This window comes from Megascapheus bottae, chromosome 17 (genome assembly GCF_031878675.1).
Source record: "Megascapheus bottae isolate mThoBot1 chromosome 17, mThoBot2.hap1, whole genome shotgun sequence".
Classification (NCBI taxonomy): Eukaryota; Metazoa; Chordata; class Mammalia; order Rodentia; family Geomyidae; genus Megascapheus; species Megascapheus bottae.
The window spans coordinates 32,022,695-32,048,381 of record NC_143525.1 but is presented as its reverse complement, the minus strand read 5'-3'; the positions used below and the strand labels follow the sequence as shown (position 1 = coordinate 32,048,381).

General features: G+C 53.6%; 3 protein-coding genes across 5 annotated transcripts; all 3 read right to left on the bottom strand.

Annotated features, from left to right (window-relative positions):
* Positions 1-1,092: 1,092 nt before the first annotated feature.
* Positions 1,093-9,778, bottom strand: Hoxb6 (homeobox B6). Of its 3 annotated transcripts, none has more exons than XM_090350689.1 (3): positions 9,688-9,778; positions 2,968-3,460; positions 1,093-1,881 (listed from the first exon to the last, which is right to left on the bottom strand). In XM_090350689.1, the coding sequence occupies exons 2-3, from the start codon at positions 3,380-3,382 to the stop codon at positions 1,622-1,624; spliced, it is 675 nt and encodes a 224-aa protein (XP_090206815.1). In that variant the 5' UTR covers positions 3,383-3,460; positions 9,688-9,778; the 3' UTR covers positions 1,093-1,621. The 3 variants fall into 3 exon arrangements, with proteins under 3 accessions (XP_090206815.1, XP_090206814.1, XP_090206813.1); XM_090350688.1 differs by having other exon boundaries at positions 2,968-3,492; positions 9,688-9,770; XM_090350687.1 differs by having other exon boundaries at positions 2,968-6,193; positions 9,688-9,761.
* A 2,698-nt stretch (positions 9,779-12,476) lies between these two features.
* Positions 12,477-15,737, bottom strand: Hoxb7 (homeobox B7). Its single transcript, XM_090350682.1, has 2 exons — positions 15,295-15,737; positions 12,477-13,267 (listed from the first exon to the last, which is right to left on the bottom strand). The coding sequence occupies exons 1-2, from the start codon at positions 15,677-15,679 to the stop codon at positions 13,014-13,016; spliced, it is 639 nt and encodes a 212-aa protein (XP_090206808.1). The 5' UTR covers positions 15,680-15,737; the 3' UTR covers positions 12,477-13,013.
* A 1,402-nt stretch (positions 15,738-17,139) lies between these two features.
* Hoxb8 (homeobox B8) lies at positions 17,140-19,684 on the bottom strand. The gene is made up of 2 exons (XM_090350680.1): positions 19,172-19,684; positions 17,140-18,337 (listed from the first exon to the last, which is right to left on the bottom strand). The coding sequence occupies exons 1-2, from the start codon at positions 19,593-19,595 to the stop codon at positions 18,033-18,035; spliced, it is 729 nt and encodes a 242-aa protein (XP_090206806.1). The 5' UTR covers positions 19,596-19,684; the 3' UTR covers positions 17,140-18,032.
* Positions 19,685-25,687: the final 6,003 nt, after the last annotated feature.

The following is a 25,687-nucleotide window of genomic DNA, read 5'->3' as shown; positions in this document are numbered from 1 at the left end:
AACAGAACCCCTTGGCTTTCTCGACAGATGCCAGCTATTGCATTCCAAGGCCCTACTAGTGGCTTCTCGCTGGTAGCTGACAATTTTGAGAATTTGCTCATCGGCCTACCACCTTCTTAAAGAAGGGGTTTCTAGGACGGGAGGCCCCTTGCTGAGCATGCTGGGCGGCCAGAGACCTCCGCAGCTGGGCCCCTTCTGCCAGGCAGGCTATTTTCTTTAAAAATAAAAAATAAAAAAAAAGGGAGGGGAAGAGAGAGGAAGAAAGGAAAACAGTGTCTGCAGCAACTTGCCGCCTGGGGGTGGAGAGAAAATAGGCCATTTTGGGTTAAGCCGATGAGACCAAATGCCCCATCACCTGGCCTCTTGTCCCCGGCTCTCCAAAGAATGGGGGAAAGTCGGTTGTTTTCCCTACCGCCTGATCGCGGCTTCACGTTCTCCTACTTATCTGTGTGATTCCACTCGAGGTAGGAAGGAGCACCCAGAGGCCTTCAGCCAAGTGCAGAAAGATGCCCAATGGAACCATTTTTCAGTCTGGGGAGCCACCGACCGAGAGCCAAGGGCCAAGACCCGCAGGGACCGAGCCCTGTGGGCGGGCCAAAGGCCAGGGCCTGGGCCGAGCCTAAAACAGAAAAGCGCCAGCCCAGCTCGGAATGTGCAGGGGCTCTCCTAAAAGACACCAACGGTGCTAAGCTAGAGAATTAAGAGGGAGAGAGCCCTACCCTGTCTCCCAAGTGTGAGCGGGGAGAGGCAGATGAGAGCTACAGCATCTGCGAAGCTCTGAGCAGGGGCCTGGGCGGGACCGATTGCTGGAGCCTTTATCTCAACTGTAACTTCCGAGTCCAGTCTGGCGGCTAGGGAGGCCCTGGTGGGGGGGGGGAACTAGGGTTGCGGCCTTTGCTGCACTGCACGGGCTCAAGGACTACAGGGAGGCAGGGGGCGAAGAAGGGGTGAAAAAAAATGGCAGGGGATGATCGGAGGTGACCGAGCGGCGAGTTTTCACGTCTTTATTGTTATTATCATTATTAATAATATTAATATTACCGAAGTATTTCACGTCCAGAGCTAAGACAAGACTTACAAACACAACACATAGAAAATTAATAAAATAGAACTTTGTTTTCTTCTGAGGCTCCTCTTCTTACTTCTAGGTAGTATGTGCTCCTTCCAGTGGCTTTTGGGGAGGGGTTGGGAGAGACAAGTCTGGAGTGAGGGTGTCTTCGACACCCCTGCTGAGGGACAGCGAATCTACCATTGAACCGTGCACAGGGGGACATGGACGAAATAGACTCGACATGGACAAGAGCCTTTGGCTCTGCTTCCAGGAAAACATCAAGTGAGTCCGATCCTCAGTTCTCACCAGGGAGCCTGATCTGGCCCGGGCCGATTCCTTGGGGAGGGAGGAGGCGCTGGGGTGCTGGGTGGGGTCGGCGCTGCCGCGTGAGAGCCCCCGGGAGACCTCTGCGGGCGGGGTCGCCCAGGAGAGCGCTGGACCCCGCCGGCCTAGCGCCGGGGAGCAGGTTCCCCAGGCTCCCGCGCCCGCGGAGCTTCCTCCCGGCTCTCGGGCTCTCTCGATTCCCCCACAGGCCTCTCCCTTCGCGTCCCCCCTCCCGTGCCTGCACCTTCACTCGGCTGGTTTTTCTTCCTCCTCCTCGGCACTGAGCTGAGACGCGCTGAGAAGTTTGCTCTCCTTTTTCCACTTCATGCGCCGGTTCTGGAACCAGATCTTGATCTGCCGCTCGGTCAGACACAGGGCGTGGGCGATCTCGATGCGGCGCCGCCGTGTCAGGTAGCGATTGTAGTGAAATTCCTTCTCCAGTTCCAGAGTCTGGTAACGAGTGTAGGTCTGGCGGCCTCGCCGACCACTGGGTCCGAAGGAGGAACCTGTTACGCAAAGTGGAGATGCTGAGGACGTGGGTCGGGGGGGGTCCCCAAATCCCTCTCCCCACCACTGGACCCTCAAATATGGTCCCCAGCCAGTAGGAGGAAGACGCCCTCTACTCTCCCCCACCCCCTACCCCCTCCTCCACCCCTCCAGCGCCCTCTCCAGATTCCCTCCCAGACTCCTAGGCCCGGGCTGGCAGTGGAGACTTTGGGTGGGGGAGGGGAGCAGTTTGAAACTCCCACCTGGCGGGGGGGGGGGGGGCTGGCCAGGTGTATCTCTTCCTAGCTCTCCTTCCCATCCATCTAGTGTTCCCCACCTCCGGCCCACCAAATGATAGATTCTGGCTCTTAATCCGTAATGACGTGGATCGATCCGTAGTCCGCATTAACAGCTCCTCACTTTCGTGTCCCACTAATGGACATCAATTGGGACTTAAAGCCGACAAATAATCCAACCTGAGACCCAGACGCCGACATCCCCCAGCCTCCCCCCTGCCTCCCCCCCTCCCCCGGCCCGCTCTCCCCCTCCACTTTCTCCCTCTTGCTCTTCCCCCCCCTCCTCTGATTACCACTCCTTTCCTGGTGCCTCACCATTCCCCAGCCCCCTCCCCCCACTCCCAGAGAAACAGTCCGGGGCCGCCGCGACGCGCCCTGGCAGGCAGGCGGGCGTCGTGCCACCCCCACCCTTTGCATGACGCACTGTTTGTAATGGAGTGGTCTTTGGGTGGGTGGGGGCTCTACCACGACTGGGAGAGGGGGGTTGGAAGGCATAGGAAAGCAAAATCAAGTGGGTGCCCTCTTCCCTAACTGCGAATCCTGGCTGTGGCCTGGCACTGTGGAAGAGCCCACTCGCTCCCCCTGGCTCCCAGTGCAGCTGGGACTTTGCAAACTTTGTAACTCCCATAGCCAAGAGGGCAGAGCGGGAGACCCCGTGCGCCCCCCCACCCAAAAAAAACCTCCTCTGTCTCCTGAGATGCCCACCTAGACCCTCCGATGGGAAAATGGGAGGGGCGCTCACTTCGTGTTTCTGTCCCCGAGTGGGGAGGAGGAGGGAGGACCCGGGGAGCTCGGAAAAATCTCACTCACTGTTGCACGAATTCATCCGCTGCATCCACGGGTAGACAGGAGTGGAGCACTTTTGCTCGTCGCTTTCGCCGAACACGCTCTTGTCCTGCGCGCAGTCAGACTTCCGCGGCTCGGGGTGGAACGGGGGCGGCTCCTCGGCGCCCGAGAGCGCGCAGGCCGACTCCTTCTCGCGGTAGAAGGCCGGCGCGGGCCCGTAATCGCAGGGCGCCGCTCGGCCGTAGCCTCCACCAGCCGGTGGGTAATAGGAAGAAGCCGTAAAGCCCTTGTCCTGGCCGGGTCCCGGCCCGTAGGGCGCGGGGTAGTGCCTCAGCGGGTCCGCATAGCCCGATGAGTAGAGCGGTAGCTGGCCCAGGAAGGACTCCTGCCCGCTGGCCAGAGTGACGGGGAAGGTGGAGTTCACGAAATAGGAACTCATTGGGAGGGGAGGCGCGCGCGGCCGCTGCTGCTCCGCCGGGTTTATGATTTGTTGTGTTTTATAGTCCGAGCGCCGCGCCTATTAGTAGTATATCCGAGATTGGGTTTTAGCTGAGGGGGGATGGCGAGGTGCCAGTGAGGGCCAGAAGGAAATACAACCATCTGATCCAACACTGACCAATGGCAGACGCAGGAATTGTCAAATAGCACCCAGGAGGAGCGCAGCCCGCACGAGGGACCCGCGCACAAACCTATCAACCTTTCTTTTTTCCCCCTCCTTCTTCTCCTTCCCTTTTCTCTCCCCCTTTCTCTCCCCAACAGCACGACGCGTCCTGTTCTACCTACGCAGGATCTGCAAAACACGCATCTGTGCCTGTGAGGAAGGAGGGAGCGTTTGGGTTGAGACTACCCCATTCCCCAGTGATTAAATAAATATATTCCCCCTCCCCACCACCACCCCACGCAGGAGAGGAAAAAGTTAATTGCGTTTTCAGAAAAGTTAACCCCTGCGTTGCTTGGGCTTATTCCCTCAAGGGAGAGGCGGATAAAATTTCTCAGGATCTGGTGGAGAAATTTGGTTTGTAAGGTTTTGTGTTGGTAAGAGGGAAGCCGAGTCCTCAGTTAATTTGCATGGTTTCAGAAACGGGGGAAGAAGCAACATCTTCTTACCTAGGTTTTGAACATCCGTATTTTGTATTTCGTCTTTCGCTCCCGTTTGTCTCTCTCTCTCTCTCATTTTCTCTCCTGATCTCTATGTCTCTGTCTCTTAAATCTGGTTTGTCTTTTTTTTTTCCCAATCTGTTTCACAGCCCGTATGGTTTAGAGGGGGTAAGCAAGGTCCTTCAGACTACAAGACCCAGAAAACCGGGAGATGGCAGCAGGATCTAAGCCCCAGCTTACTCCTCTGTCCTCTGGCTCTGCCGTGAGGTTAGTAGCTGCGATCAGAAGCCTGCAGCTGCTGCTGCTGCCCAAGACAACCCACATAACAGTGTGCAGCCGCTCACTCTTTGCAGGGGAACGGACACTGGGGAAAGAGACTCATCATCCCTAGCTTGGAGATGACATGGAGTGGAGGAGGAAAGAGTAACTTCCAGCCTAAGTGACTGTTTCTCTGATCTCTATCTTCTTTGCATTGCTCATTTCATCTCAGCCTCCTGCCCCCAAATGACATAAGAATCCTATACCATAGATTTTTTTTCTTTTAAGGAATTAAAGATGTCTCAGTAAGTCTGGGCACAAGGAAGAAGAAATTACCTTCCAATTGTGAGTCCTCAAACCCTTGTGCTGATGGAGAAAAATCAGAGATCACTGTCAAGAATTCTTATCTCTTTTCTGGTCTCTAGACATTGGCAGTTCTATTTAAAAATTAATTCTTTGTCACAACTTGGTATTGGTTTAGTTTTATAAGGAAGAAGGGTTGTCCTGGTTCTCCTGGGGGCTCCTCAACCTTCAGCCCTCATTCCTTTCCAGACCTACACTACCTATCTATCTCTCAGCCTCTACATTTCTCTCGTGTTTGAATATCCTCACCTTTGTGGATGCACAGGCTTAGGTGAGGGGTGGCATCTGTTTTCCCTCTCATCCAGGGAAAAATGAGCATCGAGTGCTGATTGGGCCACAGTGTGTTTCCAACCTTCTAATATGTACACACAGGCCAGTGTGTTCACATTAGGAAAGGGCCAGAGAGTGAGACACTTCTGATGTCAGGCTCAACCATTTCTGCCTGCCTCTTTGGGCTGCTTTTTGTGGCCCAGCTCTTCCCATTGATGATAGGGAATGGGAAGTGGTAGAAGGCTGAGGCTGGGTGAACAAGCATGAGGATTCGTTTGGTTGCTAAGTAGCCTCTGAGACTTGCTGAACCCAGAGCAAAATCTAAGCTGCACCTTCATAGCAAAGAGACATTCACTTCCCTCTGGGATTTTGATGACAATTTAAGAAAAGGAACTCAAATCCCTTAATGAGGGAAGAACATATATGTTACAAGCTAGCAATGGTTCAAACTACTGGTAGAGAGGAGTAGGATTTAAGATTTGGGGAAACAGGAAGGAAATGATGCAAGCAAGGACCTCCTTCCACCCTGTTCCTGAAGCTGGGCCCTGGGTCTCTGCTCTCCTCCTTGGTCACAATGTCCCCAACTAAGGAGTGATCAGTGTGGTCTTTCCTATAAAGTATAGTCAAAGGGGGTGAGGGACAGGGCCTTCTTCTGTGATAGAAACAGGAAAGCAATTGCTTTATCCTTAGAGTTGCAGCCCCCAAATTAACCTCACCTCTGCAGGTTGCCTGTCTGGAGATGGAGCCACTGAGGGGCAGGGTCTGGGCGCCTGGAGTAGGGCATGAAAGGAAATAGCGCCTCATCGCTCTTATCTAAGCCCAGAGGTATTTATGAGCGTTTATTCATCTGATCCGTTTGTTTGGGGAAAAGAGCAGGCAGGCAGAGCCCGGCCAGAGACCTCCTAGTTTCTGGAGCCAGATCTCTACGAATCTGTCTGTGGTTCCGTCCTGAGCCGACTGTCTGTCTGTCTCCATGGGTGAATGTGTAAATACACAGCAGGCACAGCAGGTCTGCCAGTCCAGGGTGTCTCTCTCTGCCTCAGTGAGGGAGAGAGAGAGATAAATGTGTACCAAGTCTTGAGTACACAAGAGATGAATTGCGTGGACACCACAGGCAGGATTTATAATTGGAATTTTCTGTACTTTGAGTCTGCAGTCCTGTTAGCACACACATCCATTTCAGTTCCCAGGAAATGCCACCCACTGTTGTCTTCCACTCAGAAGTACAATTCTGGAAGTAACCTCAGAAACAAACATGTGCCTGTTTGAGGAGGGGAGGTGTTGAGATACCTGGGCTTCCCATTCCAGTCCTCTGAGCTGTGGGTACCTTCTCTCATCCCACCCCTAACTTTGCCTAGGATAGAACAGATGAAAGCATCTCAGCCCAGTTCTCCTCCTTGGACTCTCTGGGTTTGAATGAACAGAAATGTCCCCAGAGGTACGATGTGCTGGCTTCCAATGATTAAAAAAAAGGGGGGGTGCTCTGACATTAGACACTTTGCCCTAAAATAGACTGGTCCAAATCAAGGTACAAAGATCTCATTTCCATTATGCAAATGAGCGGCACCCTCTCTGATCTTCTAAGGGTAGTGGGCGGGGGCAATCAGCCAGCTCGCCGCCTCCCCGTATCCACAGGCAATCTAAGCACCCAGAAATAATTCAGCCTCTCTGTACCAGGTCGACTGCACCTTCTGATTGCCCCAAAGGGGGAAAAATGTCTAAGAGGAGCCCAAGATCTTCCTCCTCTTCCCTCCTGCCCAGCGACTCACTACTCTGGGCCATCCAGCCACCAGAAAGTCACTCTGGCGCTCAGAAAAGCTGAAAGAGCTACTCCAGAGGCCCAGACAGACTGGAGAAGCGTCGAGGGTCCCCGGAGTCGCAGTGGCCGTGTTTCCCCAGCACTGCCCGGCCCCCCCCAAGACCTCAGCGGCTCCTCCAGCTTCTGGCGAGACCCTAGTAACACCTCGGCTCCCCTGACACCGCAGGCAATTTCCTGGAACACCCACCCAGGAACTGGGGCCACAGCACCTTGAAAGGAGCAGCCAGAGCTTCCTCCTGCGGCTTGAAAGCCCCAGCTAATCAGTAACCCGTGAGACCGGGGCCCACACTCCCCGGCGGCGCCCCGGGCGCGCACCCCGCCCTCGCCAGTCCCTTCTGGGTAGGCGGTGGTCGCCCTAAGCGGGTGTGAGGGGTCCCGCAGGAACGGAAATTACCACTGGCTTTTGGTTCTTTCATGATTTAACGCCCCCCCCGTCTCCCTTCCAACCTCCCCCACCACACACACCAAAGCATATTTGTGTCGATTTCGCTGGAAACGATCGAGCCTGGGCGAGGGGGGCGGGGGTGAAGAACGACCCTCACTGGCAGACGCGAACAGATTCTAGAAAACTCCGTCCCATTCCTTCACCACGGATCCACCAGCTAAGGAAATTGGCAAGGCCCACCCGCCCAAACTGGAAGAACACAAACTGGGTTTTGTCTTTTGACAACCGAGTGGAACTGCTTGGGTCGGCGCCTTCCCCGCCTTCCCCGGACGCCCCCCCCCTCCTTCCTTTGGCTGAGAAGAAAACCAAATAAACTCTGAGCAGACTTGGCCTCAGAGCTCTCCAGCGACCCCATCCTCTCCCGTGCCTTGGGTGGTGATGGGGGTCGCGGCTCGGATCCTCCGCCAGTTGAGCTCGTACCCCACCTCGTCCGTGGGTTGCCGTCAGTCCCCTATTTAATAATGCCCTCTGCGGCACGCCGCCACGTCTGGGGCTGGGCGGGGGTGAGGGGAAGCTTGAGGGTGGTGTTTAAGGAAGACTTGTGTTCTCTATACTCCACGTCAGGGAGCCAAGAACCCCGGGGAGAGCGTCGATGTGGGCCCGGATTCGGCCGAAGCGCGCGGGGCCGGAGCTCCAGGCTTTCGGCCGGGCTCGGACAGCGCCGCAGAGCCGGCGGCGGCAGAACCCGCGTGTCTCTGAACGAACAGTAGATGGCAGCAAACCGCATAATTTGGGTCACAGCAAACTGTCTTAAGGGAGGATTTATAACCCGCCAAGACTACAGGAGAAAAAGACCTTTAGTCTGAGTAGGTTTCAGACTCCCCCCGCCCCATTTTGAGAATAGGCTACTGGAATGCCATGGGTGGCTGGCAAACTGGCCCCAAACCCTGTTTTACTAAGAAGCCAAAGAGCCTCTCTGGGAACCTCCACCAGGCCTATGTTATAGGGCCTTTACTTAGCTCCCTCCACCTCCAGGAGCGCCCACTCCTGTGCCACAAGTGGCTGGAGTTTTCCTCTCCTCCCAGCTCACAACTAAGAAAGCCAATATGCCCACACATGCCCTGGACCCTGCAATCCAGGGGTAGCAGAGGCCTAAGGCTGATTTGTCCTACATCTAAGAAGCAGAAAGGCAATCACCTCCTCATGCAAACCAAACTAAATCACAACATTTTCGGTCCTTGGAGTCCAATATCACCTCTCTTTCTCTCCCTCTCTGCTTGCAGCTTCTTTTGAAACCCTTCACTCTATTTCTTAGTACTTGCCAGTGGCCTGAAGCTTCTTCCACACTATTTCAAAAAACAAACAACAAAAACCCAGTCTCCCTCTTAGCAGCTCTTCCTTACCCCCACCCCCACCCCATCCCTCCAGGCCTGGCTGGGAGACAGAATTAGACGCCAAAGAGACTGCATTCATTCTCTGAACTCTGCAAGGCGGTTTTCCTTTCCAGACACCATCTCAGATTCCCTAATTGGGAATGAGTAGGGAAATATCTTTTTTCTCTTTACCTTCCTCTATTTTTGTTTTTATGCACGAGCCCAAAACAACAACATGCGAAACAGCTCATCACAGTTACATTTGGTTCCAGGAAAGTTTGAAATGTTTCCATATCAGACACACATGGCAATTTTCACTTCCACCGAAATCCACATATCCCATACCAATAAAACACAAGTCATAGAATCAATATCACATCAAAAACCAACATGCTGTCACCTACCGTGTTAAACCACAAAACTCTCCCTCTCTGTGTCAAACGAGGCTTCCTCCATTGCGAGTATCCAGAGACCCGGGTATTCTTGGATAGGCTCTCTGGAAGTCTCCCTAGCTTTGGGTGCCACCACCCATAGCCCTTTTAATTTCAGAAATGCCTCGGAAGGGAGATAGTGATCATTTCTCGGTGAATTGTTCTTTCTGTGTCTCTCTAGCTGCCTCTTCACCCTCGCCAGCCTCGGCGGAGATTCCAGGCCCTAGAGAGACCAGGACGTCCCTCGGAGCCACCGCCCTAGTGCCAACGCTGTTGAGGGGAACCGCCAATTACCCACGTCGGGCAAGCAAACGCGCGTGTGTGGGGCGCTTGGGGAGGCTGGGTCCGGAGAGGGAAGGTGGGAGGGAAAGGAAGCACAAACCCACCGGAGGCCGTAGGGACTGGCTGCTTCTGGCTAGCTCCGAGGACGCCTAGGCACCCCCATCTTCTCCTACGGAGACCCCCTCGCTTGAGCTTTCCTCCCAGCTAAAAAGGCGACTTAGAACAGGCCTCCATTCCCCCCCCCCTTTTAGTCCCTCCTCCAGTTTTCCTTGCCCAGCCTCCCCCTCCAGGAAGCAGCTACCCCTCCAACCAACACCGAATTTCCTGGGAAGCTTAGCCGTATCCCTGCGGAGCCCAGAGGTGGGGTTCAACCCCGTCGTGGAGTGTGCACCGGGAGAACCCCCCACAAGCCCCACCCCCTACCAAAGCGATGCAGAAGAATAAGAATTGTAGAATCTCCCTTACCTTTGTAGATCTTGGGGGGCTTGCTTTTCCCACTCCAGGGGGTGGGACGGGGGGAGGGAGCGTTCCGTTTCTTCTTCAGCTTCCAGATAATATTGTCCCAACCTGAGAGCCGTCATTTCCCTTTCTCAGACTTGGGAGAGAGGTTGTTTCGCTTTTCTGGTATTTGCATAGAAAATGGAGTAAGTTCTGGCTTTGAAAAATAGTATCAGGCTGCAGTCCTGGGCAGATTGTCCATTGACCATTCATGGTGACTAAAATCCCAGATCAGCAAGCAAATTAACTTAGGAATCAAAATTATTTTTGGTTCCCTCTCTTTTGTGTTATTCACACCCCTCCTTCCCTCTCTCCCTCTCTTTTCTCTGCTCACCCCCCTCCTTCCTATTTCTCTTTTGCTCTATCGAGCTGATATTGAAGTATAAAAATATCAAGAGGCTGGAGCCCTGAAGGACGACAGTGCTCCGACCTAGGTGTGGTGTCCAAAAGAATGCTGCATTATAACCACCAGGGAAATGATAAAAAGTTCATGTTCACGATCGCCCGGCCACATGACCGGCGCCGGCCAATCGCTGGATTCAACCACTCATAAACTTCTATCACAAAGTTGTAAATTTTCATAAAACAACAAGGAATTTATTGCATTTCTTCATGGCTGCTCCACCAGCAACCCTTTTCTCAGTCGCCATCTTCTTTTCTTCTCCTTCTCTCTTTTTGGGGAAACCTCAATCTGGGAAGGAATGAGATTTAAGGTGCAGAGATTCAGAGTAGAAAAGTCACAGAGGTCCAGCTAGGAAAGGGGTTCTCCCTGGAACCCCTTGATTTTTCTTCAGAAGCTATGTCCCCTCTCTTTTCAAGTAAAAAATCACTCCAAATCCTCCGCATGGGACAATTCCAAGACAATCTGGAGATGGGGGGGGTGGGGCGGCAGCCAGTGTCCGGAGTTGCTTTCTCCATCTTGGCAAAATGAAAGCTTTACTCCCATTTTGATGGTCCCCCTTTATTCCTAACCTTAGACATTGTGAACCCCCCACTTCTGAGGTTTGGAGCGTTGCAGCTAGGAAATATCTTGATCCCCTGGGGCCTAATTTTTGTCCCAGTGGGAAATATGGCCTGGATAGGGGCCAAGGCTGATAGGTTTAGCAACCTAATTCTCAGCACCCCCCAAATTAGTGATAAAACAGATACTGGCTTTTTCTTCCCAAACAGAGGTTTGTCTACGTTCCTAATGACAGCCTCCTGTGCTCTTCCGAGGTTTTGTGGTTATTATTGGAGGAAATTAGAGGGATTGGGGGCCTTTTACTCACAAATTTAAATTAAACGAATTTTCCTAAAATTAAGCCTCTTTCCCCTTTCTGTTGGAGATCTCTGGCTTTTTTTTTTAAATTTAAACCACTGAGGGCTTGTAATTGAATAAATGTTGTTCAAAAAAACAACAACCCCAGCTCTAAAGATCCATCTGTACCGATACTGTCCTTCAGCTTTTTATCCCACAAGCAATGATTTGGAGGAGCAAAAAAATTCATTCTGTGCTTTTACAGTTTTCCAAAATGCCCCACATATTTCGAGTTTGAGATAGTGCCCAAATGAAGAAAACGAAATAATCTCCCTCTCAAATTATTTTCCTTTGTCTTTCTCTCGGTCTCTTCTTGAGAGGGTACCAAGATTGCCGGTGACGGGAGCTCAGAGCAGGCAAAAAAGGAAGCCGCCGTATGGGGCGGCTAGGCTCACGGGGCGGCCAGGCTTACCGCGGTGGCCAAGATTCGGCCACATTGGGCGGATAAACAATCCTTTCTACAACATGTGTGTTTTCTTTGATTTTTTAAGTGTTAATATAGGTCATCTCTATCCATTTAAAATGAGTAAATTAGAACAAAATATGAATGTAAAATAATTGGACATAAAAGAAAGAGCTCTAGCCCCAAATGTTTGCCGAATTGAGTAGAAAGCACCAAGTGTCTTGGCTCAGGAGTTCGCTCTGGGCCTCTATTCTCCGGCCTCTATTAGAAAATCTGGCCTTTGCCCAACTGCCACCCAAGAGGTGATGATTTGGGGGTTTTCCTAACTTTCATAGCCCCTCTTCCTCATTGTGAGGCCTAGCATTTTAGATTTCATCTCTGTATTTGTACCTGGCCTGCTGACCAGATTCGCAACCCAGTTTGAAGGCCTGCAGGAGAAAGAGACTTTTGTGGAACAGCAAGACTTTAAAATCAATTTTTGCTTTGTTTTGTTATGTCTTTGTGAGTGTGTGACTGAACATATGAGCTTGTGGATGTATTTACTTGAGGGCAAATGTGAATCTCTGTTTATAAGCCACTGTGCAAATGCACATTGGTATCTATCAATATGTCTGTAAGTGACTGTGAATGTGTGTTTACTTGTGAGTGTGTGTGAATGGGAATGCCTGTTTTCTGGGCAGAGAGCCTGAATTGTGTGAATGCTTGAATGTTTATTTGTGAACCTATGAATATCTATGTTTATGACTGCATGTGATACCAGATATTTTTGTGTGACATCAGTCTATAATATGTTTTTGCATGCACAGATCTCTATCATTGTGTGTAAGTGTAAAAATGTATGTGTGAGCGTGTGTGTGTGTGTGTGTGTGTGTTAGCAGGGCTGTAGGGCTCACTAGTTAGAAATTCTCAGGAGCGTCAGGTAAAAGGGCAGACCCAGCAGAGAAAGAAAAGACTGACAGTGGTCAGTTGAAGTACAGGGACCTTAAGTGACCCCCCCTTCCCATCCTCAGAAAGAGAGAAAATGGGGCATCTGCTTCTTTTAAATCATGTTTTATTTTTTCAGGGGCGGGGGATGGGAACAAGGAACAGTGGTCAGGTGCATGGGGACCAACGAGCTAGCCAGCTCCTTGGTGGCTCCCTAAGGCCCTGTTAGTAGCTACTGGGAAGGCAGAGGCTCAGGAACGTGGGCGCACAGGGAATGGTATATAGTACTCCACAGTCCACAAAGACAGCAAGAAAGAGGGCTTACAAAACAGCAAAATTTTACAAAGACCTTACAATAGCAACATAGAAAAGAGAAGGCAAATTCCAGAAAGCTACAGAATAGGTAGATTATACCTTTCGATATTGTACAAAACAAACCCGGCAGACTTTCCTATAGGTAGTATTTTTTTTTTTACAGTGTTGAGAAACCAAAATTTCACCTCTCTGCTTAACCTTAAAACACACACACACACACACACACACACACACACACACCTGCTTTTATTTAAATAGAACCCCGCCCCCCCCCCGTTTGAGTTTCCTGTCCAGTTCTTATAACTAGGCGTCTTCCTTTTCTCTCTCTATCTTCTTTTGCATTTTCTCTGTCTCTCACTCTTCCTCTTCCTCCTCTGCTTCAGCCTTGTCCTGGCCACTGATCGCTGGGCCCGAGGTCTTATTTTCCTTTTTCCATTTCATGCGCCGGTTCTGGAACCAGATCTTGATCTGTCTTTCCGTGAGGCAGAGTGCATGGGCGATCTCGATGCGCCGCCGCCTAGTAAGGTAGCGATTGTAGTGAAACTCTTTCTCCAGCTCCAGAGTCTGATAGCGGGTGTAGGTCTGGCGACCTCTCTTGCGGTCAGTCCCTGTGTACAGTATTTAGAGGAGAAAAGTCACCAAGTGCAGATTGTTGAGGTTTATGAGTGGAAAAGTCCTCTTTCTCCCCTGAACAAATTCATGCTTTGCATCCCCCCAGCTCTTTCCCCCCTCAATGCAAACAACTGACTTTCTCACAGGCCTCTCAAGGTGAATGCCCCCATTTTCCATCCAAGAAGGACTTTGCTTTTTGTTTGTTTTTCAGCCTGCAGCTTCTGAAGCTACATGGATCTCTAATCTGCTGGGTCCTGGAGGTTCTGCTTCTAAGGCATAGAAGGGTAGAGGATAATCCCAAATCAGCTCCCTAAAACCAGGGTCTTTTTCCTTTTGAGGGCTAACTTGGATGGTTTGGGGGTAGAAGGTGGTGGAAACAACTCCAGTGAGTGACACCCTGGAGCAGGGCTCCAGGCCTGGCCTGTTTTCCCTCACACATACACACAGGAGAAAAGAAGAAACAAAGGGGCCTTACAGTCAAGTCCTCAGCTCAAGCCTGTGTGGAATGAAAGGAGGTGAGAATTTACAGATTTTCTTGGAGCCTGGAGCATGGAGTTGGTCTGACAGCTGCTGCCTTCTGATGATTCTTTTTCAGTGAGTGGCTGAGGGTCAGCCAGGGCCAGACTCTGGCCTACCAGCCTGCCTTTCCCAGACAGCCCTGCTCTTCACAGCAAGCTTTGGGCCTTGGGCCAGCAAAAAGAAGAGATCCTGCAGCCTGGGTGAGGGGGGAGCATGAAGGATCTGTGTGGTTGGGGACTGAAGGACATTTAGGAACTTCTTTGCACCTTGGGCCCAGAACCCTGAAGACAATTTGGGGGAGGTGTTGTTGCCAAGCCTCCTGGGTAGGAGACAGGAAAGACCAGGCTAGGGCTCTAACATCAAGACAGATAAAAGTCAAACTTGATATGTTTACAAGCAGAAAGGCCGTGACTGGCTTTGGTGAATCAACAAGGAGTGGGTCCTGGGGAACAGGACTATGGCCACCTACTAGTGGTGAGAGGACTGGGCTCCTCCTGGGCCCCTAGTGTGGGAACCTTGGCCACCAGTGTTGGGTCTTCTGAACCTTTGATTTGGCTCCTAAGTCCATCTGGCTTGGGGTAGTGTAAAAAAGGGATGTGTGAGCCAGACTTGGCAGGAAATCTCATGTTAGTCTTGGTATCTTAGAGTTTCTGTAGCAGCTACTGAATGACCAGAACTCTCCTGGTGTCCTAACCACTCTTGTGGAATGATTCCTCCAAACTTGTGGGCCAATTTTCCAGGGTGAGTAGGAGCACTGCGGAGGGCACCTGAGGAGGCCAGCTGTGCCCTCATGAGGCCCCTGCCCCTTTCTCTGGTTCTCTCCCTCTTTCCAAGTTCACTGGGGGGTCAAGAGCCTCATCCTTCTTGGCCTCACCCCCCTCCCTTTCCCTCCACCTTCCTCTCTGGCTGAATCCCTGCCTGGGACCTCATCTAGGCCTCGGGAGAGCCCACCTCTAATTGTCCTGATGGGAATAATGGGGAAGCAGGGTTGGCTGAGAAGAAGGGGAGGGGAAAACGGCTTAGGTCTATAGCCCCTTCCCCCATATCTTATCCAAGCTGGGGCCGACGGGGGGGGGGGACACACCCAGAGCTGAGATCTCAGACGTGGAAGGGGGGGTGAGAGGGAGAAGGGAGACCCTAATGGCTATTCTCTGCAAACCCCAGCCTTCCTCCGCCAAGACAAACGGCCTCCTCTCCAGCCCGTGCCGGCGCTGCTGATAAATATTTAAAGCTAAAAGGCCGGGAGGAAGGGTAGGGGGCGGGCTGGGGGCTCTGAGAGCCTTGGCGTCGGCGAGGGGAGATCCGCAGGGGAAGCAGAGCGAGCCTGAGAGCACCGAGAAAAAAACAACAACAAAAAACTAATCGTCGCGGGGCGGGTGCAGCCGAGGGGTGCCCAGTCCCCAGGGCCAACCCCCGGCCCCCAGGCTCTGGAGAGCGATCAGGGGTGCGGGGCGGGGGGCGCCCCTGCCGGGAACGCGCCCGGCCGCTCGGTGCGCGGCGTTACCTGAGCTTCGCATCCAGGGGTAGATCCGGAAGTTACTCTCGGCCGCCAAGTCCGAGTCCCTCTGCTCCTTGGCGCCCGGCGCCTTGGCGGGGTCGCCGGAACACACCCCGGAGAGGTTCTGCTCAAAGGGTGCGCAGTGCATGTTGAAGGAACTCGGCTCGAGCCCGTAGCCGGCCGCGTAGACGCCGGCCGAGCCGCCCCCGCCGGGGTACAGACCCTGCACCGGGCCGGCGAAGGCGGCGCCCGAGCCCGCTCCATAGCCGGGGCGCTGGGGGTTGGAAGCAAAAGCGCAAGAAGTTTGTTCGGGGAAGGCTCCGGTAGCGAAAACCGAACTTGCGGCTGGATATTTAGAAAATAAAGCATTCGCATAATACAATGAACTCATAATTTGGCCGGATGATTTGTAGGCAGGGACGTTTTAGTGTCGGTTTTACGAGATTCCTTGATATATTACAGAATTAGAGTCCAGATTTACACCAAAAAGGACCCCCTTTTTCCTCTCCGGACCATGTGACCCCGCCCACGTGACAGCCCCTCGGCCAATGGCCGGGCGGCCTCCCCACGGCTCCCGGTAATGTGGAAAAAATTGTGTGGCGTTGGATTTATAAAATATGATCAATAATGAATGGGAAAGCCGAGCTCTGTGGATTGGGGCTGGGGGGCGCCAGGGCCGCTGTCGACACCCGCGGGCTGTAGGCAGTTTGTAGGCGAGATTTGGGGGAGAAAGGAATTGAGGGGAAGAGAAAATAAATTACCTCGGGGTAATCCGTGTTGTCACCCTATTTCCCATCCCCCCTCCCTGACCCCCCCCCCAGCCTGGTACGGAGCGAGAGACAAACGCAGGGACTGAATGCGCGCGCGCTGGTGGGTGGGTGAGGGGGTGAGAGCGGATCAAGTCTTTATTAACCCGGACTAATTCATCCTGGCTGGGCCTTGAGGAGAAGCTGGTTGCCTTTTCTCCCAAGGTGAAGAAGGAGGCGAGCCTGGACTTGGCGGGCTCTTACTCGGTGCTCCAGAAATAAAATACTGGCAGAGGGAGCTCCAGGGGCAGGGAATCCAGCCCACCCGCGCTGGACGCTGGGGGTCAAGGAAAAAGAAGGAAAAAAAAAAAAAGAGGCAGGGGTGGGGGTGGGGAGAGAGAGGAAGGGAGGAGGGCGACCCGGGCTCGGGCTCGCCGCTTTCCCGGTTCCGGGAGGCGGATGCCCCAGTCCAGGCTGCCTGAGAAGCAGAGGCCGCAAAGGAAGGAAGGAAGAGCGCGAGCTCCAGCCCAGGGGCTGGGCCAAGGTAACCGCGTCCCGCCGCGGAAGAGGCTGCGAAGAGCATCTCCCCTCTCCACCCTGCCGTCCCCCCTCCCCCTGCCACCCCTACCACCGGAGTCCGAGAAAAATCAAAACACAAGCCTGTTCCACAGCCCTGCACCCCATCTCCCCAGCCCCCCACCCCGAGGACACACACACACCCACACGCGCGGAAACAAAGAGAGAAGTGGCAGGGGAGTCAGCCACCAGTCCCCGCTGCTCTCCTCCCCAGCGCGCGGCCGGGGCGCTGGGGTCTCCCGGGCCCAGCAGCCGGGGAACGCGAGGGGAGGGGGCTTCTCCCGGCTCCCCTCCCTCGCTCCTCTCTCCTCCAATCACGAGCGGCCGCCTCCGTCACCCTCGGCGCCCCCGGGCCCGGGGACTCACACCACCTGCCTCCAGCCCCCGCCCCCTCCTCTCGTCGACCTGGCCTCTGCAGGCCCAGGAAGAAGCCCCCCGACCATCTCCACCCCCCCCACCCCCCAGCCTGGCTAGGCTGAGCCCGGGAGCCAAAGAGCAGCGCGGGCCAGGCCAGTCTCGGGTTCTCGCTTGTAAACTTTTATTTTAACTCTTCCGCCCTTTTCAGGCGCAGACAACAGAACAAAGTATAGAGGAACAACAAAATATATAATTAGCCCTCCCTCCCTCCCCCCCATAAAGCAATTCACGGATACAGGATACATTCTCTTCACAGTAAACCTAAGAACACTTTTAACAATTGGCCACAGCGCGCATGCTAACTAAAGTAATCTCGTTTGAGAAACACTTAAGACGAAATTGTCAAACCAAAGGGGTGTGGGGGGGGGATAGAGAGAGAAAAGCCAGTGAAAGAGAGAAAGCCAGCGAGCTGGGGAGAGCAGCACAGGAAGAGAGGGGTGGAGAGGGGCCAGGAGAAAGAGAGAGAGAATCTGAAAGAGAGAGCGGGAGACAGAAAGAATTTCGGCGTGAGTAGGCAGTTTCATGTTGTTGGGAGAACTTAGCAGAAATCGGTACCTCGGTCATTACAAAGAAGCACGTTCAAAGGAAAAACAAAACCAAACCAAAAAAGAAGAACCATTGCACAAGGAAGCTTTTTTTCTTTTTTTTACACGGGGCGGGGCGGGGGGGGGCTCAGCCGGGCCGCAGCCCCTCACCCCCTCTCAGGTCGAGGGAGTCCTTGCTTCATAATCTTTTCCACCCACCCCCCCTCCCCGGCCCCCAAGAGAAGGAAAGGAGATCCACGGTAGCTCACACACAGAAGCTATTACGAGAAACTACCACTAGCGGGGACTGGCGCGGCGGGGACGCTGCGGTGGGAGGCCCGGCTGGCGGGACCCGAGCTCTCCGAGGCGGGGGCGGGCGGGCGGACGGACGGACGGGCGGGCGGCGGCGCGATCGCGGGATCCGCGGACGTGGCGGGCAGCCCCGACCTTGGCAGTCCCAGCTGGAGGACCCCCCCCTCCTCTACTTCTTGTCACCCTTCTGCGCGTCGCCCTCGTCCGCCGCCTCCGGGGCCCGCTCCAGCTTCTGTTTCTCCAGCTCCTCCTGCTCGCATTTGCTGCTGGGGAACTTGTCTTTGTTGTTTTCCTTTTTCCACTTCATCCTCCGGTTCTGGAACCAGATTTTGACCTGTCTCTCTGTCAGTCCCAGCGCGTGCGACACCTCGATCCGCCGCTTGCGAGTCAGATAGGGATTGAATAGGAACTCCTTCTCCAGCTCCAGGGTCTGGTAGCGGCTGTAGGTCTGTCGGCCTCGCCTGCGTCCGGCGGCTGCTGGGAAGGGGGGAAAGGGCGAGAGGAGGGGAGGGGAGGGAGGGGAGGGGGGCGGGGGGCAGAGACAGAGAAGGTTGGAAGATTCGTGAACCAGCCTAGGAGACGAGTATAATAAAGGGCTGGGGACCTTCTACCCCCCGTGCGGAGGGTGGGGGGCGCCGGGAGGCCCCGCGATCAGCAGGGGGGGGTGTCGAGAGGAAGCAGACACCACTGAATCGAAGAGAGCCAGAAAAGGGGGGGAGCCCCCCCTCTGGTAATCAGCCCTAGAGTTGGAAGGAAGGGGGTGGGGGTTCCAATCTACTTAAAGTGCCATAAAGTTTAGAAGGAAGGATGTAAAGGAGGGAGTGGGCTGAGAATAAAAAGTCAAGATGGGGACGAATGGACCCACCTTGAAAAGCCCCCCAGAGCCTCCCTCTGCCCCAGAAGAAAAGTTTCTTCAGGGTAATTAAACTATAAAGCAATTGAGAAGTGCAAAAGTTGAGCGCCCCCACACCCACCTCTCCACTACCCCCATAAAACAGTAAAAAAAAAAAAGAGGGGGGGGGAAGGAGGGAAGAAGAAAAGTAAAGCGGGGTGAGGGGTTTATGGGTTCAGGAAATGTCGCTTGGCGACCCCCCTCCCTTTCAAGGGACACAGAAGAGGAAGGGAAGCCAGAGAGAGAGAGAAAAAGAAAGAGGTAGAGGGAAAAGGAAGCTGATATAACTTGGAACTGAGCCGACAAGTCTTCCCGGAGCGGGAGGAAATGCGCCCGGCCTTCCCTGAGCTCTGCCCGGCCCCGGGGCCCCCGCCGAGCCCTTCGTGCCCCCCAGCCAGCCCCGACGGGAGGCTCACCTTGCGGGCGCATCCAGGGGAAGAGCTGGGTGGGCGACGGGCTCTGCTCGGAGCCCTCGGCCTCCTCGCCCAGGCCGCTGGCGGCGGCGAGCTTGCAGTCTGCGTACTGCACCAGGTCTGGGTCCTGCGCTCCGAACAGGCTCTGGCGCTGCAGCGGGTCGTAGCCATAGAAGTTGCCGGGGTCCCCGTGGCACGCCACGGCGCACGGGTTCTGCTGGTAGGGAGCCGTGGACAGCGACGACGGCCCGTGGTAGAACTCCTGAATTTGTGACGGGTGCTGGAAGCTGCCGCCGCTGCTGGGACCGTACACGACGGTGGGTCGGCCGCCCAGGTCCTGGGCGAAGCCGCAGTCATAATAATTGGGGCGCAGGGACTCCCCGGTTTTGTATTTGGAGAACAGTGAGTTGACGAAATAAGAGCTCATTTTATTGAATTTTGAGGCGGCGGCGGCGGCGGCGGCTGTAGTTGGGGGCTGTTGGGGAGGGGGTGGGGAGGGGGAAAGGGAGGGAGAGAGAGAGGAGAGAGGGAGAGAGAGAGGAGAGAGGGAGAGAAGGAAAAAACCCCGCGGATTCGCCGGCTGGCCGCCTCCCTCTCCTGGAAAGGAGAGGGGAAAGGGAGGAGGAGGAGGAGGAGGAAGGGGGGCAGAAAAGAAAAAGAAAAGGCAAAAGAAGGTCTGGAAGCCACCCCACTTTTTGGGATTTCCAGGAATAGGCAAAGGAGCGAAGCCTCGGAAAGTCTAAGCGTGCATGGCAGCCGCGGCTCGCCCGCCCTCCCCCCACCCCCCGCCCCCCAAAACAAGAAGCTACCGCCACTTAAAGACGTCCTCGCTTTACATTTCCACGAAGGGACGCCAGTTCATAAACAGTTTGCGGTGATTTACTTCCCTGCAAATGAGTTGTTTCATATTTTGCACTGTCTTTCCCCCATCATTTGCATCCATTAGAGACCCCGCATCCGATTGGCTTCGCGGCTCTCCTCCCGGACGGAGCGCGGAGCGAGGGCGAGCGCCGGAGAGCCCGAGCCAGAGAGCGCGGGGCGAGAGCGAGAGCGGAAAAAAGAGGAGGGGAAGGAAGAAAAAAAACACCCAGGGAGAGAGGGGGAGAGGGGGGAGGGAGAGGGGGGAGGGAGAGGGGGGAGAGAATGAATACGGATTAAATCTGTTTAACTACCTACATTAATGAGATATCTCGCGCCTCACAACAAATCAAATACCTTCGTAGACCACCCCCAAAGACTGATCTGGGGGAGTCACGCACACACACACACCACCACCACCACCACCACCACGAAACCACGCGCACAGGCGCGCGCGCGCGCACACACACACACACACACACACACACAACAACGCGCCAGGCGTAGGCACGCTGTTAATTTCGCGATTTTAACGAGGCAATTCGAGTCTTTCTAAATGTCAGGGTCGCTTCGGAAAAATGTAAAAGAACACGGTTTAATTGCGCCGAGTTTTAAAAGGTCCTATAAATGTAATTGGTATTTTAATACAAGTTATCAAATCATACAGCTTCCTCTCCTAAACATATTTTCAAACAAACGAGGTAGTCATATTTAAAGCTTTAATGATCAATTTCCTTATTATTGATAAAGGTTTAACTATCGTGTGGAGGGAATTGGCTGGGTAACTGGGCCCCCCAAAAAAACGGCTGTAAACTCTTTAACAAACTATAAAACGCAATAAAGCCAGAGTCTGTTGTTGTTTATGCCGCAGCGCATAAAAGCTGTTAGCATTTTACGAGTTCTTTCCTCTACAGCTATAAAACTGCAGCTTCGATCGCCCCTGCCGCCCCACTGCAGCACGGAGGGGGTGACGAAGCCCAAATGAGAAAGATTATGCTTTTTTTTTAAATCTTTTTTTCTTCTTCTCTCCCTGGCACAGTGACTTTTGTGAGATTTTGGTCTCCTTCAACTATGGCAAGCACCTGCCCCCACCTCCTCTCTGAAGACACCCCCCAAAAAAATTCACCCCCCCTAGCCTCAGGATTTTTTTCTGGAACTTTCCCTTCTTAGGCAAACAAGCAGGGATTTTCTGTGGAGAAGGGATATGAAGTTTTGAAAGGGGACCAGGAAGGAAAGAAGAAACTTTGCAGGTGACTGGGAAAAAGGTGTTAGCAGAGCCAGGTTTGCCTTAGCAACTACCACATTCTGTAGCTTGTACAATCGCTCTTACTGGGGTGGAGGGAAATGCTAGAAAGAGGGGTGTCTCTGGAAGAGGGCACTCAGTTATACTTAGGGGGGCATAGGGCATAGATTTTGTATGAGGGATGAAGGTCTGACAACTCCTGGGGGCTGTGCCCAAGGCCTCGGGACCCTGCAACCCAACCCAGTTGGCATCCAACCCTCCCTATCTCCATGGCTCCTACCATCCTATTAGCAAGTGAACTGAGAAACAAGCAATGGAGTCAAGGCTAGTGCTGGGCGCCCAGGCCTTGGTCATGGCTGTCCTATGCCCTTTACTACCATAAGGACATACAAAGATGGTATTATTTCTCATTATTCCCTCTGAGCTGTTGTCACAACTTGCACTGACCTAGTAAAACTACGAGGCTCAAAACTATGCTCTCTGAGGCCGGCATTTTCTCTCTTCTCTGCTTAGCCCTGGTTTTCCCTGCAGAGCTGAAACCCAGAATGTAGCACAGAGCTGGCTGGATGCCTCTCTTCCACCATCCCAGTGTTTCCTCACACCTTGCCTACCTATGGGCCCGACCAGACTCAGAAGGGCTTAACCTGGGAGCCAGAATCAATGGCTTCCCAGGACAGCTGATCTGCCAAGGAAATGAAAGAGGGAAAGGTGGGGGGAGGAGAATTTCTAGTAACAAAGGCAGAAGTGGCTTTACAAACATGTTCAATCCATTGTTTATTCTGGAGAGAGTGCTTTGCTGTGACAGAGGCATTTGGGGAAGATTCTCCATGCACCCTAACCTTTGTCAAAATGAAACCTATCAGCTTTCCAAGGGAAAGTTACCAATCCCATTACTCAGTACTTCACAAGTAAGTCTAAGCTGGGTCTGGTGGCTAGCTACCAGGGAGGCTGAGATCTGAGGATTGCAGCTCAAAGCCAGCCGGGCAGGAAAGGCTGTGAGACTCTTATCTCCAGTTAACCACCAGAAAACCAGAGGTGGATCTGTGGCTCATTGTGGTGTAGTGCTAGCCTTGAACAGAGCAGCTCAGGGACAAAGCCCAGGCCCTGAGTTCAAACCCCATGACTGAAACCCCCCCCCCAATCAAATTAAGCCTAGAGACTGGGGGAGAAACAAAAAAAGTGAGAGAAAGGAGGAAAGAGGAATAGACTCTAGAATTTTCAGCTCAAGGCTTAGGGGGTGGCAAGGCGACCCAGAAAATAGAATCAAGTTGTTAGGGAAGCAAATATCTTTTTATCAGGGAAGCAAATATCTTTTTATCAAGTGAGTGTGTGTGTGTGTGTGTGTGTGTGTGTGTGTGTATGTGTGTGTGATTTTATAGTCATGATTTGAGGACTTACTGGCAAGGTAGAAATTCAATAGCTTATTCTAAATCACCCCCATGCCTTGCCTGAAATTTCTGATGGAAGGAAAATGTTTCTATTATAAGGGAGAGGAAAAAAAAAACAAGAGCGAGGAGATAATTTATAAACACCCAACTGAGCATAGATTTATTAGAGAAATTCAAGTTGAGAAACTCGGCTTGCTTCTCTGCACCTGGTCCTGGCACGGAAGAGTAAGAAGAGGCAGGGTCAGTTTTCCGAGGGCTGGTGGGTGGGTGGGTGTCTATTTTGCCAGGGTTCGGAGGCCAGGATCAGATGGGACCGCGGCGAGGAAATGGAAAATTTGGAATGGAAGAAGCTATGGGCAGACCACGCTGGTCTCAGAACGCAAAGTGCCCGGCTCCAGGCCTCCAGCTGCTAAATTGCATAGGGGCCCACGACCCCAAGATTTTCCCCAGGCTGAGGGAGGCGGGGGCCAGAGCCAGGATGGGGGTCACAGGAGTCGCAAATCTCACCTGGAATCCCCCCCCCCCCGAACTCCTGCTCCTTGCCGCCAAGCCTGTCCCCACTTTCATCCCCCAAGCGTGGGGGAGAACCAACTTGGGGGACCCGCTGATCACCCCGAAAAGCTATTCGAGCCTTCCCGTACTCCGCTACCCCTGGGGAAGGGCCCGACCTGAGTCTGGGTCTCCAGGCGCCAGTCTAACCCAGCCCAGACCCCAGCGCCTTACAAAGGACCCTGAGCCGGGGAGGACCAGCCCCGCTGGCTCGAAGCATCTCTGGAGCCCCCCCAAATCTAAGGTCCCATTTCAAACGGGGGGGGTCTTGGGACGGGCTCACCGGGGCCCCCTCTCCAGCCGGTGTGGGCAGCCTCTGTCCAAGCCACCTCCTCCTGCCGGCTCGCCCACTCTCACCTGACCTCACCCGCATCCGCAGCCATTCCTTTCGCCCTCTCCTCACTGGAGACGTGCCATGTTTCCAAGTCACTTCTCTTAGATTTGGAGCCAATATTTCTATGATTACTAATATTCCCCGTTTTCCTGCATTTGTTGACCGACGGAACACAAGAGCTGGGCAAGAGAACCAGCGAGTCCTTCCTGGTTTGGGGGTGGGAGGGAATTCAGAACATGTGAAGAGTGGTGGGAACATCGCTAGATCCGAAATCTATAAAAATGGGGGGAAAGGGTTATCACGAACCCCACATTTTTATTCCGTGCCCATTATTCATGACTTTTGGTTGCGCTCGGTTCTGAGACTCGAGGCCGATGGCGGTGCCGGGTCGGAGCCGCCAGTCTGCAGCCTTCCAGCGCTGGAGATGGTTTTTCACATGGAGCAAGGGTGCCATCTAGCGGCCACTCTGCGCTAGGCGCCCGCCGGCGGCTCCGCCAGGTTGTCTGGGAACAACCGCGGAGGCGGTAAGCCAGAGAAACTTTTCATTATTCGCAGAAAGGGGGAAAGGGGGGGGGGAGGAAAATGAAAGCGGGCAAGAGAAAAGTCGTGGGAAATCAAGAAACGAGTCATGAAACTGTATAGATAAGAGAGAGGGGAAAATCAAGAGGGGAGGGGAAAGAAGTAGAAGTCTTTTTTTTCCCCACCCTCTCTACTTTACACCTCCTCCCCATCCCTAATTTCTGGCGGAGATCGCCAAGCAGTGTGCTGTTTATGGTGCGTAAAAGGAGGAAACAAGCACTTTTCAAACCCTACAGGACTGTTTTAAATTCCCAGAACAATTGGGCTGGGGGTGGGGGAGGCCTGTGAGGACGAAGTGGGCTCGCCCCAGACGTCTGGCGCTGCTCGCGCGTAAGTGCCGGGGCTTCTTGTTTATATGGCTGGATTCTTGCAGGGGTGTGAAGAACAAAGAGTCCGAACTACAATCTCTGAAGCATTTGTGACAACAAAGTGTTCCTCCCTCCCCTTCTCTCTTCCCTCTTTACCTCCCCATCCTTACCCCCCCTCTAAGCCCAAGTCCTGAGCGGATAAGGAACGGGGGGACTGCCCAAGAGGGGCCCACTCATTTCCCCTAACCAGGGCCAGAGCCTAAAGCCCAGCTGCGGCTCTCTCGGCCCCGGAAAGTTTCCCTTCACTGTTTGCTTTGCTGCTGTTTAGTTTCTTAACCTTCAGAAATTTATACGCTATAAACTTTTATAGCGGTCATATTCTTTTATTGCCGCGCACACGGCATTGAATTCCTCTCCGGCTTCTCTCTGCCTCGCACTCTCTCTCGGCCTCCCTCTCTGAATCTCTCTCTTTTATGACAACTGATTTCCCCATCTCCGGCTTCCGAGCCTCCCGAATCTGCGCCTTTGTTTGTCTTGAAAGGAGCCACCCGGGGCCCGGACCCACACGCTGCCCCGGGCACTCAGAGCTCAGCGCCCCCGACCCCGCAGTACTCCATCCACCAAAGCTTGTGTGTGTGTGTGTGTGTGTGTGTGTGTGTGTGTGTGTGTGTGTGTGTGTGTGTGTGTGTGTGTAATGATGATGGTGGTGTTGCTGCTTCGCATTTCCTTTTGGCAGAAATGACTTTCCTGGCTCACTCTGCTCGGGTTGGGCTCCGGGAAACAAGATTGGAGGAGGTAGCCCATTCTAGAGCAGCTAAAAAGCCAGATTTCTTTTGCAGTCTTCATAATCCTCCCTGCAAGGGCGCCTGGCCAGGCCCGGTTACTGGTGCTCTGCTGTCTCCTGCCTCCTGTCATCTCTCTACCCCTTCATTCTTTTCGTTGGAGAGGGGGTAGGCTTGGCCTTTTGCAGGCTCCTTTCACTTGAGCTTTTGGCTCCACCTTTAATCAGATCCGGGGTCTCTGCAAACAGCTGTGGGACCCGGGTGGATCCGGGGAACCACCCTAGCCCCAGCCGCCTCCAAAGGCACCAGCCTGGCAGCGACGACATCCTAACTCCTTGATGGGAAATCGGGGCTGCCTAGAAGTGGATATTCACCAGCAGCCCTGCAGGGACCCGCCGAGAGAGAGAGAGAGAGATGAGAGAGAAGAGAGAGAGAGAGAGAGAGAGGAGAGAGAGAGAGAGAGAGAGAGAGAGAGAGA

Bases quoted from the DNA above. Each gene is read 5' to 3' on its own strand.
- Hoxb6 (XM_090350689.1), bottom strand. From the start codon at position 3,382: ATGAGTTCCTATTTCGTGAACTCCACCTTCCCCGTCACTCTGGCCAGC. The intron at 1,882-2,967 runs GTGAGTGAGATT...TTTGCGTAACAG, and splicing joins GCGGATGAATTCGTGCAACA to GTTCCTCCTTCGGACCCAGT.
- Hoxb7 (XM_090350682.1), bottom strand. From the start codon at position 15,679: ATGAGTTCATTGTATTATGCGAATGCTTTATTTTCTAAATATCCAGCC. The intron at 13,268-15,294 runs GTAACGCCGCGC...TACTGTACACAG, and splicing joins CCCCTGGATGCGAAGCTCAG to GGACTGACCGCAAGAGAGGT.
- Hoxb8 (XM_090350680.1), bottom strand. From the start codon at position 19,595: ATGAGCTCTTATTTCGTCAACTCACTGTTCTCCAAATACAAAACCGGG. The intron at 18,338-19,171 runs GTGAGCCTCCCG...CCTTCCCAGCAG, and splicing joins CCCCTGGATGCGCCCGCAAG to CCGCCGGACGCAGGCGAGGC.